The 13,231-nt window shown below is 61.8% G+C and overlaps 6 protein-coding genes across 13 annotated transcripts in view; 5 read left to right on the forward strand and 1 right to left on the reverse strand.

Annotated features, from left to right (window-relative positions):
• The window catches only part of ap4s1 (adaptor related protein complex 4 subunit sigma 1), a 79,884-nt gene extending 69,599 nt beyond the window's left edge, over positions 1 to 10,285 (forward strand). The window contains exon 4 of the mRNA XM_053845060.1: positions 9,954 to 10,285. Within this exon, the coding sequence (XP_053701035.1) occupies positions 9,954 to 10,015 (62 nt within the window). The 3' untranslated portion in view covers positions 10,016 to 10,285. The remainder of the gene's footprint in view (positions 1 to 9,953) is intronic.
• lgals3b (lectin, galactoside binding soluble 3b) lies at positions 17 to 2,043 on the forward strand. Of its 2 annotated transcripts, XM_053845049.1 has the most exons (7): positions 17 to 148; positions 434 to 454; positions 711 to 1,272; positions 1,312 to 1,346; positions 1,418 to 1,506; positions 1,567 to 1,735; positions 1,797 to 2,043. In XM_053845049.1, exons 2-7 carry the CDS (start codon positions 449 to 451, stop codon positions 1,953 to 1,955), a joined length of 1,020 nt encoding a protein of 339 aa, XP_053701024.1. In that variant the 5' UTR covers positions 17 to 148; positions 434 to 448; the 3' UTR covers positions 1,956 to 2,043. The 2 variants fall into 2 exon arrangements, with proteins under 2 accessions (XP_053701024.1, XP_053701023.1); XM_053845048.1 differs by having other exon boundaries at positions 711 to 1,346.
• fbxo34 (F-box protein 34) lies at positions 2,355 to 6,620 on the forward strand. Of its 2 annotated transcripts, none has more exons than XM_053845039.1 (3): positions 2,355 to 2,759; positions 3,826 to 3,896; positions 4,150 to 6,620. In XM_053845039.1, exon 3 carries the CDS (start codon positions 4,164 to 4,166, stop codon positions 5,484 to 5,486), a length of 1,323 nt encoding a protein of 440 aa, XP_053701014.1. In that variant the 5' UTR covers positions 2,355 to 2,759; positions 3,826 to 3,896; positions 4,150 to 4,163; the 3' UTR covers positions 5,487 to 6,620. The 2 variants fall into 2 exon arrangements, with proteins under 2 accessions (XP_053701014.1, XP_053701013.1); XM_053845038.1 differs by lacking the exon at positions 2,355 to 2,759 and adding an exon at positions 2,768 to 3,743.
• Positions 3,106 to 8,414, reverse strand: jmjd7 (jumonji domain containing 7). Of its 2 annotated transcripts, XM_053845053.1 has the most exons (9): positions 7,416 to 8,410; positions 6,981 to 7,134; positions 6,775 to 6,913; positions 6,602 to 6,716; positions 6,489 to 6,545; positions 6,337 to 6,432; positions 6,190 to 6,266; positions 5,974 to 6,133; positions 5,024 to 5,916 (listed from the first exon to the last, which is right to left on the reverse strand). In XM_053845053.1, exons 1-9 carry the CDS (start codon positions 7,462 to 7,464, stop codon positions 5,822 to 5,824), a joined length of 942 nt encoding a protein of 313 aa, XP_053701028.1. In that variant the 5' UTR covers positions 7,465 to 8,410; the 3' UTR covers positions 5,024 to 5,821. The 2 variants fall into 2 exon arrangements, with proteins under 2 accessions (XP_053701027.1, XP_053701028.1); XM_053845052.1 differs by having other exon boundaries at positions 3,106 to 6,133; positions 7,416 to 8,414.
• Positions 6,996 to 9,944, forward strand: tbpl2 (TATA box binding protein like 2). 4 transcript variants are annotated; one of them, XR_008412667.1, is made up of 9 exons: positions 6,996 to 7,959; positions 8,035 to 8,179; positions 8,251 to 8,497; positions 8,550 to 8,637; positions 8,730 to 8,821; positions 8,890 to 9,057; positions 9,134 to 9,228; positions 9,289 to 9,480; positions 9,555 to 9,944. XR_008412667.1 is itself a non-coding variant. In XM_053845045.1 (8 exons), the coding sequence occupies exons 1-7, from the start codon at positions 7,912 to 7,914 to the stop codon at positions 9,443 to 9,445; spliced, it is 1,116 nt and encodes a 371-aa protein (XP_053701020.1). In that variant the 5' UTR covers positions 6,996 to 7,911; the 3' UTR covers positions 9,446 to 9,480; positions 9,555 to 9,944. The 4 variants fall into 4 exon arrangements, 3 of the variants coding, with proteins under 3 accessions (XP_053701020.1, XP_053701022.1, XP_053701019.1); XM_053845045.1 differs by having other exon boundaries at positions 8,890 to 9,228; XM_053845047.1 differs by lacking the exon at positions 9,555 to 9,944 and having other exon boundaries at positions 9,289 to 9,526.
• atg14 (autophagy related 14) lies at positions 10,283 to 13,167 on the forward strand. 2 transcript variants are annotated; one of them, XM_053845026.1, is made up of 10 exons: positions 10,283 to 10,853; positions 11,129 to 11,191; positions 11,268 to 11,310; positions 11,422 to 11,503; positions 11,564 to 11,801; positions 11,863 to 12,089; positions 12,158 to 12,300; positions 12,442 to 12,527; positions 12,600 to 12,774; positions 12,848 to 13,167. In XM_053845026.1, the coding sequence occupies exons 1-10, from the start codon at positions 10,597 to 10,599 to the stop codon at positions 12,968 to 12,970; spliced, it is 1,437 nt and encodes a 478-aa protein (XP_053701001.1). In that variant the 5' UTR covers positions 10,283 to 10,596; the 3' UTR covers positions 12,971 to 13,167. The 2 variants fall into 2 exon arrangements, with proteins under 2 accessions (XP_053701001.1, XP_053701000.1); XM_053845025.1 differs by having other exon boundaries at positions 12,158 to 12,275; positions 12,351 to 12,527.
• The last annotated feature ends 64 nt before the right edge of the window (positions 13,168 to 13,231 follow it).

Genomic DNA, 13,231 nt, shown 5'->3' on the forward strand with positions numbered 1-13,231 from the left:
GAAAAGTTTCCAACTGAGAACAAGTTTGTCTGCAGGGTGTGGTGCGGGGCGGATCTGGGCGAGACAGCGACTCTCTCTCTCTCACACACACACACACACACACACCAAGAGTCGGCGGGCGGTGGCAGCGACACAACAGCAGCGCGCGGTGAGTTCTCGAGATCTCTGTTTTCTGTGGCAGGTTAAAATGTTGTCGGTCATCGCCGCACACACACTCACACAGCAGCCAGCTGTTCCCGTTGACACACGGCCACTTGTCACTTGTTGGTGGACGGGGCTGAAGAGCGATTGTCTTCTGGCGTCCTGCCAACTCATCAACATTTGTTGATGTTTACTTTGTGCTGATGCTTGTTGACTTCCTTGTGCGCAACAGTCGACATGTCGGGGTGCCATCCTCCTCATCTCACCAGCTTCTCATCCATCTGTGTTTCAGGAGCAGAGCGGTATCATGGACGTGAGTTCTCCTCCACACACTCATGGCCTTCACACAGACGACTGCACATGTGGACATATCACTCACCAACCAGGAGGAGGAGCAGTCAGCCATGTTGCTCAAAAGTCAACATCTTTAGAACAACACAGACAACATTCCAGTTGTCCTCCATGCTGAGCAGTCTCAGCATTTGAGGAGGTCTCATCTGTGCCAGCAGGAACATAAGGTGTGATCCAAAATTGGTGGTTGACGACAACTCTGATTTGGTTTCCCGCAGCTCTCAGACGCTCTGGGTGGACAGGACCAGCAGAAGCTCTCTGCCGGTATGTGGCCAGATGGGCCATCTTCTGGATCTGGAGGACCTCCAGGTGGTCACGGGATGTGGCCTGGTCCTCCATCTTCTGGATCTGGAGGACCTCCAGGTGGTCACGGGATGTGGCCTGGTCCTCCATCTTCTGGATCTGGAGGACCTCCAGGTGGTCAAGGGATGTGGCCTGGTCCTCCATCTTCTGGATCTGGAGGACCTCCAGGTGGTCAAGGGATGTGGCCTGGTCCTCCATCTTCTGGATCTGGAGGACCTCCAGGTGGTCACGGGATGTGGCCTGGTCCTCCATCTTCTGGATCAGGAGGACCTCCAGGTGGTCACGGGATGTGGCCTGGTCCTCCATCTTCTGGATCAGGAGGACCTCCAGGTGGTCACGGGATGTGGCCTGGTCCTCCATCTTCTGGATCAGGAGGACCTCCAGGTGGTCACGGAATGTGGCCTGGTCCTCCATCTTCTGGACCTGGATGTCCTCCAGGTGGCCAAGGAATGTGGCCTGGTCCTCCAGCTTCTGGACCTGGAGGAGGAATGCGGCCCAGTGCTCCATCTTCTGGACCTGGAGGACATCCAGTGGCACCCCAACAAAACTTGGTGAGGACAGGCTGCTCTGAGGTCGCGCCCCCAGCTGCCTGTCAAGATGCTGACGTTGTTGTGGTCCACAGAGTGTTCCCTACAATGAGAAGATCCCTGGTGGGTTTCAGAACAACATGCGGATCACCATCAAGGGAAGAATCAAAGCCGGAGCAGACAGGTGAGTGAGGGGAGGGTCATTCAGGTGTTGAGCGTGACGCTGACGCGCGGCCCGCCGCAGGATCGCGGTGGATCTGGCGAGCGGCAGCGACATAGCCTTCCACTTCAACCCTCGCTTCAACGAGGGGGGGAGACAGGTGATCGTGAGGAACAGCCGAATTGGGAACAAGTGGGGGAAGGAGGAGCGCGACCTGTGCAGGTTCCCCTTCGGCGAGGGACGAGACTTCGAGGTGCGACACGATCCTCTCCCCACCTGGTGCATGTTGCTGATGTCACACCATCCCGTTGCAGATGGAGATCCTGTGCAGCGACAGCATGTACAGTGTGAGCGTGGACAGGCGCCCCCTGCTGAAGTACCAGCACCGCATCAAAGACCTGCGCAGCGTGGACCGGCTGGCCATCACCCGCGACCTCACCTTGACCCAGGTGGAGGTGTCGAAGTCTTACTGAGAGGCCAGGAGGGTCGTGACGGATTTGTTCTGCTCCACATGTCAATAAAATAAATCCTCCTCCCTGTCTGGATCTCTGACCTTTGACCTCAGGCGTCGGAGAAGAGCCTGTGATGACTCTGAAGGAAGGAGGAGATGACCTGAAGAAGACGGACGGGGACGGAGCAGGAAGTCAAGAAGAAGATGAGGGCTCAGGGAGGCATTGGGGGAGGAAGAGAGGAAGGAACTAGAAGAACAGTCTCATTGATCAGGCGATCACAGGCTGATCAGCGATCTGCTGATTGTGTCAGGGGTTGACCTTTGACCTCAGCTGCGAACAAGCTTGGTTGAGGGACAAAGAGCACCTGTCGTTCACTGAGACGTCGGCGTGACGTCCTGCCCTCCGATGGGGAACACAGACCTGAACAGAGCCAGAAAACACACTGGCCGTGGAGTGTGTGAGCCCAGAGCAGCTCACACCTAAGGGGACACTCACGTGAGCACGGGGGCTCCAGGGAGGGGCAGTGGACGGTGACCAGCCCCGCGCGCTTCTGTGACGTCATCGCGGTTGCTCGGACCACATGAAACCCCGCGTTGCCAAATGCTGAACGTCTGGCACGGTGAGGCGCGATGACGTCAGCGGTGACCTCATAACGCCGCGTCTAGGGCCGGACGTCACCGTCCTCGTCAGTGGAGCCGCGCGGCGCCAGCAGCGCTCCCGCAGAGGTCAGGCTTCAGCCGCGAGCCCGGAAGTCCGCCGAGAGGGTTGTTGCTGCTGTTACCTGAACAAGCAGCTTCCGGAGGCGAACACAGCGTCCAGCCGCAGGTCAGTGCGCTCGGAGCGAGCTTCCCGCTTATATCCGCAGCGACAGGGCTGACGAGAGCCGGGGCTGGCGCCTGCTGCCGCGGCTCGGTCGCACCGCGGCTCGGTCGCACCGTGGTTCGCCGACGGCTCGTTAGCCCGAAGGCTAGCACAGTTTGCGGAAGTGTGCTGCGGGTCGGGACGGTTGCTCGGGGACCAGGCTCTTGTCGGTTCGGTTGCTTACGACCTTACGGACCGTTGTCGTGGTCCTGTTGTGTTTTGGAGCAGCAGCAGCAGCAGCAGCCGCGAGTCAGCTGACGGACTTGCTGTTAGCTTAGCACGTAGCTCCAGCTGGTGAAGCGAGCTGGTTTCTATTGACGTCATCAAAGCTGTGTCTGCTGTGCATGTTGACCTTTGCCCCCGGGTCAACAATCTGAGAGCACCAGAGTGCAGGCCCGCTGAGACCCGCGTCCTGCTCCAGTGTCGCGGAGTTGCCCCCCACCTGCAGCCGAGAGTGGAGCCAGTCCGAGTCCCTCTGCCGTGATCCTCTGGGCCCAGCGAGTGGACGCTGTGGAGAGAGTTGCCCCTCAGCTCCGAGGAGACGAGCGCTTCATCTGCTGCCCATATCCGCTTCAGGACGGTCCGGCGACCCGGCTCACTGGCCTGCTGGACACAGGGCTTTGACTCGTGGGACTCTGTGAGGTCAACACCAACCCAGTGGAGTTTGCTTTAAGACTGGATTCCCCCCGGAGGTTGGGTTCTGTTGAGGGCGCGCTGCAGGGCCAGTGTACGAGTCCACTGCCACCACATAAGTCGTCTCATCGGCGTTTGAGGTGACAACTGAGCCTTGGTTGACTTGGTCACTCTCAACCAGCAGTCCTGGACATGCCGCCCCCAGCTGGCCGGAGTGGGTACTGACTTGTGTGAAGTGGCACAGCGGGGGGTGGGGGGGGTCAGACGCCAGTCGCTGTGTGGAAGTGTGTGCGCACGTGAACAGAAACCAGTCTGGTGAGTTGTTCGTGTTTCAACTGGTTAGATTGACTGCAGTTCCCTCCCTAAGTGTGTGTGTGTGTGTGTGGTTTCCCTCCAGCGTTGTGTCCCTCAACACCTGAGAGATGTGACAGAGACGGATCCAGAGGAGCTGCCACTCAAGACTTTGTGGTGAGTTAGCCCCGCCCACTCGCAAGACTGCTCAGGTGTGCAGGTGGTGTGGATGTTGTGAGGTCCCACGGAGAAGAAGGTGCCCAGCCAAACATCTCAGCAGTTGTGACACGCTGACTGTGTCTCTCTCTCACACACACACACACACACACACACACACACACACACACACACACACACACACACACACACACACACACACTGGGTCACTGGGAGCCTCGCGTCTCTAACCCGCTTCCTCCCTGACCCTCAGGACCTGAGCCCATCATGCACCTGAAGCCGTGTCAGAGTCTGGTGCGCCCTGCTGGAGTCCAGCCGTCGGTGCAGCGCAGCGCCGCGTACGCGAGCCAGCCGGGGGCGCTGGTGAGGACCTGCAGCCGTAGCTATGGCAGCACGCTCGGCGGCCACGCCGACTGCAGGACCAGTCTGTTCCGAGATGACGAAGCGCTGCTGGACCTCTGGACCGTCATCAAGCCTGGACACGTGCGGGAGAAGATCGCCATCTTCGCAGCGGACGTCGCCGGCGGACTGGATCCGTTCTCGGACCGCGTCTCTGCGCCGCGTGCCACCAAAGCCAAAGGACGCTGGGAGCAAGCCATCAACGCCAAGAGGCGCCGGAGGTCTGGCCTCCAGGACCCTCAGCCGCCGGCGTGGGGGCGGGGCCTCGCCGAGACGGCAGAGGACAAGGTGTCGGTGGGCAAGATGGTGGCGTTTCTGGAGCGGCAAGTCAGCCAGCAGCAGACTGGAACCAAAGTCGTGCTCACCGTCCAGAAGAACGAGTGCAGGGACAGGTCCGAGGTCAAGGGGGAGGAGCCTGCCAGCGTCAGCGTGTCCAACATGGTGGCCAGGCTGGAGTCTGAGTGTCTGCGGCGGCGCTCCACGGGAGACCTGTCCAGGAGCAACAGCCTGAGGAGGAGCGTGGGCCGGGTCCTGCTGGCCGTGGTGGACCAGGCCGCGACCCCCCCGACCCCAGACGCATCCGCGGCCCGGCCCAGTACCGAGGCGGAGGAGCCGCCTCCCGGTCTGCTCTTCCTGCCGCCGGCCGGCCCGCCCCGCCTCTCGTGCAGCCAATCGGAGCGCAGGGCTGAGACCCAGCAGGGCGGCGCGCGACTGCTGCTGCGGCGGGTGTCGGCGTCGCAGGACTTCCTGGACAAGCGTCAGCGGCTGCAGCGGCTCCTGGAGCCGCAGCCCTTCCTCAGCGTGCTGCCGCTGCACCTGCTGGTCCAGATCTTCCAGCTGCTGCCCACCCAGAGCCTGGCGGCGCTGCAGTGCACGTGTCACTACTTCAAGTTCGTCATCCAGACCTACGGCATCCGGCCGGCCGACTCGCTGTGGGTGTCGGACCCCCGTTACCGTGACGACCCTTGCAAGCAGTGCAAGAAGCGCTACGGCCGCGGCGACGTGTCGCTGTGCCGCTGGCACCACAAGCCCTACTGCCAGGCGCTGCCCTACGGACCCGGCTACTGGATGTGCTGCCACGAGGTGCGGCGCGAGGCGCCCGGCTGCAACGTGGGTCTCCACGACAACCGCTGGGTCCCCGCCTTCCACAGCATCACCGTGCCCATCTACCGCCGCCTCGCCCGGCCCTAGCGTTCCCGTGGTAACGGACCGCATCGAGCTGGTTTGGAGAGCCGTAACCTGAGCTCGGATGACGCCATCCTTCCAGATGACGCGTCGGTCGGCAGTCACCACGGCAACATGCACCTTGTTTACCATTGCACATATGAGTGGCGGCGAGATAATCATGAGGGGAAACTGCAATAATCACAGGGGAAAAAAAGTGATTTTTTTTTTTTTTTTTTAAGCTCGTTTCTGACAAGAGTTGAATAAAGTTTTCTTTGTTGCTTTGGATAAAAAACAAGACGCTTTCCTTTTCAATAAAAGCGTTTGAAAAACGGAACCTGACTGCAGTGGCGGCGCGGCGCTCAGGACGGCGCGGCCCCGCTGACCTGCGACAGTTTCTCCAGCAGCTGGAAGTAGTTGTACTTGATGTCGAAGTCCATGTCGTACCAGAAGTTGACTGGCGATGAGAGAGAGTTGAGCGCGGCGCGTGGTGTGGGCGTCGCCCGCTGCTCACCTGCCATGCAGCCGTGGCTCTGCTGGACGTGGTGGAACCACAGCGACGGGAGGTACAGCATCTCGCCAGCCTTCACGCTGCAGCGCAGCGGCCGCGCCCGTCTGTAGGAGGGGAAGCGCTCCAGGTCTGGCTCCAGCGGGTCCAGCGGGATCCAGGGCACCTGACGCGGGAGGCGGGGTCAAGACACCTGAGGAGGAGCGAGGCGCCTGGACGCACCTTCTGGGAGCCGCTCTGATCCACGATCTCAAATTCACCGTCGTCGCGCTGGTGATACACCGCCGGCTGATACACCCCTGCCGGCGCACGTTGCTATGGTGACCCTGGACGGTTGCTATGGTAAGAGTGGTCTGTTGCCGCGGCTACCGTAGGGGATGAAGGGGCGGTCGGTGGGCGGCAGCAGGATGAAGTGCTTCTCTCCGGAGACCACGCAGTACAGGTTCTCGTAGTGGTCCTTGTGCACTGGAACCAGAGGGAGTCAGCGGGTTCCTCAGAGGCGCCGCGGCCGCCAGACTTACTGGACGTGACGGCGCGCGAGTCCCCCAGCCAGAAGTTGACAGCATCCGGTGCCCTTCCTGCCATGAGCACAGTCAGAGCAGGGAGCCTTCTGCACGTGCTCAGAGGGACTCACCCAGCGCCGAGCTCATCCACGGCACCTGCGGCTCCACGTCGTCCGCCAGCTCCGGCAGCTCGGCCAGGAGGTTGGAACACTGCTTCTGGACGTAGAAGACGCTGCTGCGCTGCTCCTGAAACACACGGCTGTGGTCAGCTGGCGCCTGGCCCCGCCCGCTCCCGCCCGCCCACCTTCCCCTCCATGATGTCCAGCACCGAGGCAAAGGTCATGCGCCGCTCCTCCGGCATCACGAATCGATCCCCGCTCACCGCGTCGGCGTAACCGTCGGGGGTGACCGCCACGCTGATGACCCTGGACCCCACCTTCTTCCTGCAAACCAGGCACAGCTGGGAGGGGTCAGGCGGCAGGCAGAGCGGCGTGGGCGGGGCCTCCTCACCGCAGGTAGGCTGGCGTCCAGCGGGTCAGCGCCGGCCAGTGCTGCAAGGCGTCCTTGATGATGCAGGGCTTGTTTGCGGCAATCCAGTGACGGTGGAAGGTCAGCGGGTCGGGGGGGCCGTCCAGGTACGGGACCGAGCCGTCCAGGTAGAGTTCTGCTCAAGCACATGTCGCCCCTGAGAGTCAGGCCCCGCCTTGCTCCACCACCACAGCCGTGACCAGCCTCCACCCGCCCTCTGCACCGCATCACACACACACGGCACACGTGACACAGGACTGGACTCCACTGCACTTACAGAGACAAACCGTATGAAACCCAGACGAACAGCGTGAACGGTCACGAGGGCCGCAGCTACCGTAAAGACGGGAGTAGTCGCGCCTCGGACGGCGCTCACGTGACTGTCGCACCCGGGTGAAGGCGGCCTCGGGCGCTCACCTCGAGCCTCCAGAGAGAAGTGCGTCAGGTGTTTCGTCACGGCCTCCATGACGCTCGATCGCGGATGAGTCGGCGACGCCTCACAACGACGTGCTGCTTTGTTTGCCTCCAGGGCGCAGGCGCAGACGTGATCCGACACGCAGGGCGCGTCCCCTGCTGGCGGGCGGCTCGAGTGCGGCACATTAACCGAGTCCCTCCACGAGAGGGAGACAGAGGCGAGCGCGCGCACGATGTGTCCTCGCTTTACTGAACGTCGGCGAGGCTCGACGATGACGTTTCATTCGTGCCGTGTGGCACATGATGGAGCCGAGACCGCGGCCCGGTTCGGGGTCCGGGGTGGAGCAGCGGCTCCAGCCTGCGATGGCGACAGCACAGAAAGTGTGGTCCAGGTGGGACCCTCGCTCGCGGCCGTGGGTCTGGGACGCGTCAGCCGCGGGTGTCCTGCGTGAGCGTCTCATCAGTGTGATCGCCGTCAGCTGCGTCCTGAGCAGGCGTCATGGACGAGCTGGCGCTGGAGCGCTACTTTGACGATTCCATCGCAAACGTGAGTCCGTGTCCGCGCGGGTGCCCGCCGGACGCTCCGGTCGGGTGTGGACCTCATCCTCCGGTGTCTCCTCAGGACTCTGGCTTCACGGCGGAGGAGGGTCTCCGCAGTCCCTCACAGCCGGACCCGGACCCTCCACAGAAACCTGGAGACGACAAAGAAGCCGATGATCTGGACCTGAGTTTTCTGCCAGATGAGCTCAGCACTCAAGAGGATGCGGGTGTGAGAGGGGTCCGCGATGGGGGGGGGCACCTTGACACCAGGTCAACCTGTCTCTCTTGGACAATGCAGGTGAGGCGTCACCGAGCCAAGGTTTGGACCTGCACATGGACCAGGATAGTGGGATCTTCCCCCAAAGTTCAGCAGATAAAGCAGAGTCCTGGCAGGGCCCACCGGACTCCGCAGCCACCAGGACCCCGACCACATCAGGCCCAGTCTCCTGCTCAACAGCTCCGGGTTCCGGCACCTTCTGTCCCATGACCCCCATGACCCCCATGACCCCCGTGACCGAGCGGTCTGGAATCATTCCTCAGCTGCAGTAAGTGACCAGCCCAAGCGCACGGTTGCCACGGTGACGACTGTGTGTGTAGGAACATCGTCTCCACGGTGAACCTGGGTTGTCCTCTGAACCTCAAGTTCATCGCTCTCCAGGCCAGAAACGCTGAGTACAACCCCAAGGTACTGAACGCGCTTGTGGGGGGCGGATCCCGCTTGAGAGATCGGAAGTTCAGTTCGGCCATGTCACGTGACATTGGCCATTGTTGTTGCAGCGCTTCGCTGCCGTCATCATGAGGATCCGGGAGCCTCGCACCACAGCGCTGATCTTCAGCTCGGGGAAGATGGTCTGTACCGGAGCCAAGAGGTCGGTGCAGCCTCCCGGTGTCCCGTCTGGGTGGCGCCCTGCTGACGTGACATCTGCGTGTCCGCCAGCGAGGAGCAGTCGCGGCTAGCCAGCAGGAAGTACGCCCGCGTGGTCCAGAAGCTCGGCTTCCCCGCCCGCTTCATGGACTTCAAGATCCAGAACATGGTGGCGAGCTGCGACGTGTTCTTCCCCATCAGACTGGAAGGACTGGTTCTGACCCACCAGCAGTTCAGCAGGTGGGAGGCCTGGCAGCGGGGGGCGCCACTCACAACTGAACTTTTCTCATTGATTGTTGCCTACGTTCCGCTTCAGCTACGAGCCCGAGCTGTTCCCGGGTCTCATCTACCGGATGGTGAAGCCTCGCATCGTGCTGCTGATCTTCGTGTCGGGGAAGGTCGTCCTGACTGGTGAGTCCTCGCCTTCAGCAGGTGGCGCCACCTGACCCGCCGACCCGTGTCCTGCTGCAGGAGCCAAAGAGCGCGGCGAGATCTACGAAGCCTTCGAGAACATTTATCCCATCCTGAGAGGCTTCAGAAAGCAGTGAGCCGCCGTGACAGCCACCGACACGCCTTGATTGATTTGTTGGAGAGACGTGATGTTGTCAGCCCAGACTTTTCTACTTGAGTTGGTTGTGTTTTCCGTTGAGTCTGAGTTCAAACGTGAGTGTCTGGATTAAAAGTGACAGCAGCGTGTAGCAAAGTAGGACACCAGAAGGTCCTTCTCCTTCTTCCAGACCATAGACCTCCACTGGAGCAGGAGGTGTGCTCACGTGAGCCGTCCGTCTCAGAGGAGCACGGTTCGCATCTGGAGCACCCTGCATGGAAAGCAATGTACTCGAAGAACACGTGAGCATACGTGCGCGGACTTCAAACACAGTGTCCAAAGGTGCACTTCTCTCAGGGCTCATAGTACACTGTTGAACACAGGTGTTTGTGCTGAGCGCCGGATTCCAGTGAGCCGCGGGTGAAGAAGCTCGGCTCGCGCTCACCGCTTCACTCTTGTCTTCCGAATCGCTTGTTTCTACACGGACACTTGAGGCGTGCGCACACAGCTCGTTTCAGAACACGGCGAGCGAAGCGTCACGAAGCGGTGTCACTGCCCTATTTGTTTCTTCATCCTGTTTTGCTTCCAGGGCTCAGGGTCATGACGTCATTTCCTGTCCGCACATTGGTATTTCAAGACGTCATTTCCTGAGTATACACTCATATTAACTGAGGCCTCGGAGGCAAGATAGGAAACTGCATGCAAATTACACAGAAAGATCCAATTATTTCATCTGAAATCTTGAAATATCTGAATTGTTGAATACAAGTCAAATGTAGTGATATACATGTATATAATAAGGTTAAAATACAGTTAATACGTCGGCGTAGAGGCGCAGCGTAATGACGTTGCTCATTTTATTCTAATTTATGTGTCAAGCAGCTGCACCCATGTGCGCATGCGGACAGGAAATGACGTCATAAGCCTGAGCCCTGGAAGCAAAACGGGATGAAGAAGCAAATAGGGCAGTGACAGTGACAACAAGCGGTGACACCGGAGTCCGAGGGAGCCGGCACAAGAGTCCGAAGGAAGCCGAACCGAGCCGAGCCACCGGAAGCGCCGCCCACTGCGGTGACGTCACAGCAAAAACAAAGCTTCACGCGTTTCCGAGTTCACCGGAAGTGTCTGCTGTGGCTGTAAACAAACACGTCGGGGCCCAACGGGACACATCGACACGGCCTGAAGAGCGAACGACTCTCCGCCTGGTTCCGAGCCCGTCTACACCGCTGAGCATGGAGTCCTCGGCGGCGGGGCTCCTGCCCCCTCTCGGCCCCCAGGGTTGCGCCTCCACCGCCAGGCCGCAGCTCTGCCATCGGCCCCCGCGTCCTCCCCCAGCGGCGGTGATGGTGGAGTCGGTGGACGACGTGGAAGGTCTGTCGGTGGCAGTGGAGCGGTGCCCGCTCTGCAGCACCTCCCGGAGGAGGCTCACCTGCGCGCGCTGCATCCAGGCCGGAGACTTCATCCACCTGGACGGGAGGAACCCGGAGAGGTGAGCCTCGGCCTGAGCGAGTGTGGGGAGCCGATCCTGGCGCATGTTGGCTGCGCCCCGAGCTCGGCTTCAGCAGCGGTTAGCATGTTAGCATGTTAGCTCCTGGCTGTGGCTGAAGAGCAGCAGTGCTGAACACCGACATGACACGACGCATGACTTGGCTCCCGTGAAGCCCGCGCTCCGTGCACAGGTGTCGGTGGCGCGCTGCAGTGATTGACAGCGGCACTGTGGGCGTGGCTGCCGAGTCAGGTGACCCAGGGGTGTCGTGTCCGCAGGTTCTCTGAGAAGAGCGAGCGACTGAGGAAGCTGAGGGAGGAGAACCAGCTGCTGCAGCAGAGGTGATGGTGGCGATGATCACGGTGATGGTGAGACCACCGTCCTCTGGTGTCTGACGTGCCTCTCGTCTGTCTCCAGGGTCCTGCAGGCTCTGGACCGGAAGCTCCAGGCCGACCAGGTGGTGAGTTCACACACACGCTCGGGTCGGTCAGACACTGTGGGTCCAGACGTCCGGCTGCGTCCCAGAGACGGCGCTTCAGCTCCAGTCCGTCAGCAGCTCTTGTCTCCGCAGAAATGGAAGATCATGTCGTGCAAGATCAAGATCGAGCAGCTGAAGGAGGCGGTCGCCCGCGGCAACGAGGAGGTGAAAAGTGGTGAGTCGGCAACGGTCGCCGCGGCGCCCGGCTCCCGACTAAAGGCTGCGCCCCCCGCAGAGCGGGAGCTGCTGCTGCGCTCGCAGGAGGACGGCCAGCGGCTGCAGCGCCGAGCGTCCCGCCACCAGCAGAAGCAGGAGAAGATCGAGCGGCACAACCGGCGGCTGGGCGAGCTGATGGAGCGGCGGCGCAGCGAGCTGCAGGAGCGGCTGGAGACCCTGGCGGCGCTGCGGAGGGAGCACATCGCCGAGCTGACCCGACACATCTTCCCCATCCAGGAGGAGAAGCAGGGCAGCAGGTGCGTCACGGCGGCGGGGTGGCGCGACGCACCCACCGTGACGCTCTCTGCTGCTCCCCAGGGACGCCGACGCGGCGGTCGAGTGCGACCCCGCGCTGACCTCCAGCACGGTCAGCGAGCTGGCCGAGGCCCGTCGCACCACCTACCTGTCGGGCCGCTGGATCTGGGACGACCAGAACGGCGAGACCAGCATCAGCATCACCGGGCCGCCCGTCACCTTGCCCAGCAACGGAGACTGCTCGGCCTACTACAGCTGGGTGGAGGAGAAGAGCGGCAGCCAGGGCCCAGGTGAGTGGCGGCGGCGGCGGCGGCCCTCGCGTCACCTCTGACCTGGTGTGTGTGTGTGTGTGTGTCAGAGCTGGACCACATCAACCCGGCGCACACCGTCAGCGCCGCGCTCTGCTACGCCGCGCAGCTGCTCACCATCCTGTCTCACATCCTGGACGTCAACCTGCCCAAGAAGCTGTGCCACAGGTCTCACGCCGGCACGACGCCCCACGTGAGCACGCGCCGTCACGTGACCCACCTGTGCGTGTGTGTGTGCTGCAGTGAGTTCTGCGGGGACAACCTGAGCCGCTACCGCTTCACCAGAGCGCTGAGCAAGCTCAACACCAATGTGCTGCACCTGTGCTTCTCGCAGCATGTGGACGGCGAGAAGCTCCACCCCCACCACACCCTCAGGAACATCATGTTCCTCATCCTCCCTGACAACGCCGACCTGGGCAGGTGAGCCAGCGCGCGTCTTCGGGTTCTCCCGGTTCCGGTGTCAGAGCGGGTCCGGCTCCTGTGCCGCTGCAGGACGGGCCCCTTCCAGGTCAGCGCCGACTTGGAGGAGTCCATGGAGTTCGTGGAGCCCGAGGCGGACGGGCCGGCGGAGGAGAGCGGCGAGGAGACGGTGACGGACGAGGAGACGGACCTGGGCACGGACTGGGAGACGGTGCCCAGTCCTCGCTTCTGCGACATCCCGTCCCAGGTTAGGAGCCCGGCACTCGCCGGCCGCTCTGGTGAGCCCGCTACCGACCGCCTCCCTTCTGTGTCCGCCGCAGTCCATGGACCTGTCCCAGAGCGCCCTGCAGGTGTCGCAGCCGGCCGCCAACGCCGGGGGCATGATCTCGTCGGCCGCCGCCTCCGTCACCTCCTGGTTCCGAGCCTACACGGGTCAGCGCTGAGCCAGGGCTCTCCAGGTGCTGGATGGGACGCGGCTCCTCCGGTGTTTGCTGCTCTTTTAACCTTGAGGCTGCGGCCCGGTTGGCTCCAGCCTGTGGCGCGTGAGCGGATCAGAGTGGGATCAGGAGATAAGTTTCTCTGGAATGTGAGCTGGGCCTCCGACTCGCTGATCTTTGTTTGAATAAAGTCTGGACCGGCCTGCTGGTGCTGTTCCTCCACACGGTCATGCGGCTGTTCTCACTTGATCCGCTTGAGCCGTCGCC

The sequence above is a fragment of the Synchiropus splendidus genome, chromosome 16, assembly GCF_027744825.2.
Source record: "Synchiropus splendidus isolate RoL2022-P1 chromosome 16, RoL_Sspl_1.0, whole genome shotgun sequence".
Taxonomy (NCBI): domain Eukaryota; kingdom Metazoa; phylum Chordata; class Actinopteri; order Syngnathiformes; family Callionymidae; genus Synchiropus; species Synchiropus splendidus.

Excerpts from the sequence above, each read along its gene's own strand:
- lgals3b (XM_053845048.1), top strand. Across the intron at positions 1,347-1,417 it reads TGGCACCCCAACAAAACTTG|AGTGTTCCCTACAATGAGAA; the intron begins GTGAGGACAGGC and ends TGTGGTCCACAG. Across the intron at positions 1,507-1,566 it reads ATCAAAGCCGGAGCAGACAG|GATCGCGGTGGATCTGGCGA; the intron begins GTGAGTGAGGGG and ends GGCCCGCCGCAG.
- fbxo34 (XM_053845039.1), top strand. The coding sequence starts at position 4,164 with ATGCACCTGAAGCCGTGTCAGAGTCTGGTGCGCCCTGCTGGAGTCCAG.
- jmjd7 (XM_053845052.1), bottom strand. The coding sequence starts at position 7,464 with ATGGAGGCCGTGACGAAACACCTGACGCACTTCTCTCTGGAGGCTCGA. Across the intron at positions 6,267-6,336 it reads CCGCCCCTTCATCCCCTACG|GGGTGTATCAGCCGGCGGTG; the intron begins GTAGCCGCGGCA and ends GTGCGCCGGCAG. Across the intron at positions 6,134-6,189 it reads ATCAGAGCGGCTCCCAGAAG|GTGCCCTGGATCCCGCTGGA; the intron begins GTGCGTCCAGGC and ends CTCCCGCGTCAG.
- tbpl2 (XM_053845045.1), top strand. The coding sequence starts at position 7,912 with ATGGACGAGCTGGCGCTGGAGCGCTACTTTGACGATTCCATCGCAAAC. Across the intron at positions 7,960-8,034 it reads TTGACGATTCCATCGCAAAC|GACTCTGGCTTCACGGCGGA; the intron begins GTGAGTCCGTGT and ends GTGTCTCCTCAG. Across the intron at positions 8,498-8,549 it reads GGAATCATTCCTCAGCTGCA|GAACATCGTCTCCACGGTGA; the intron begins GTAAGTGACCAG and ends CTGTGTGTGTAG.
- atg14 (XM_053845025.1), top strand. The coding sequence starts at position 10,597 with ATGGAGTCCTCGGCGGCGGGGCTCCTGCCCCCTCTCGGCCCCCAGGGT. Across the intron at positions 11,802-11,862 it reads GAGGAGAAGCAGGGCAGCAG|GGACGCCGACGCGGCGGTCG; the intron begins GTGCGTCACGGC and ends GCTGCTCCCCAG. Across the intron at positions 12,528-12,599 it reads GACAACGCCGACCTGGGCAG|GACGGGCCCCTTCCAGGTCA; the intron begins GTGAGCCAGCGC and ends GTGCCGCTGCAG.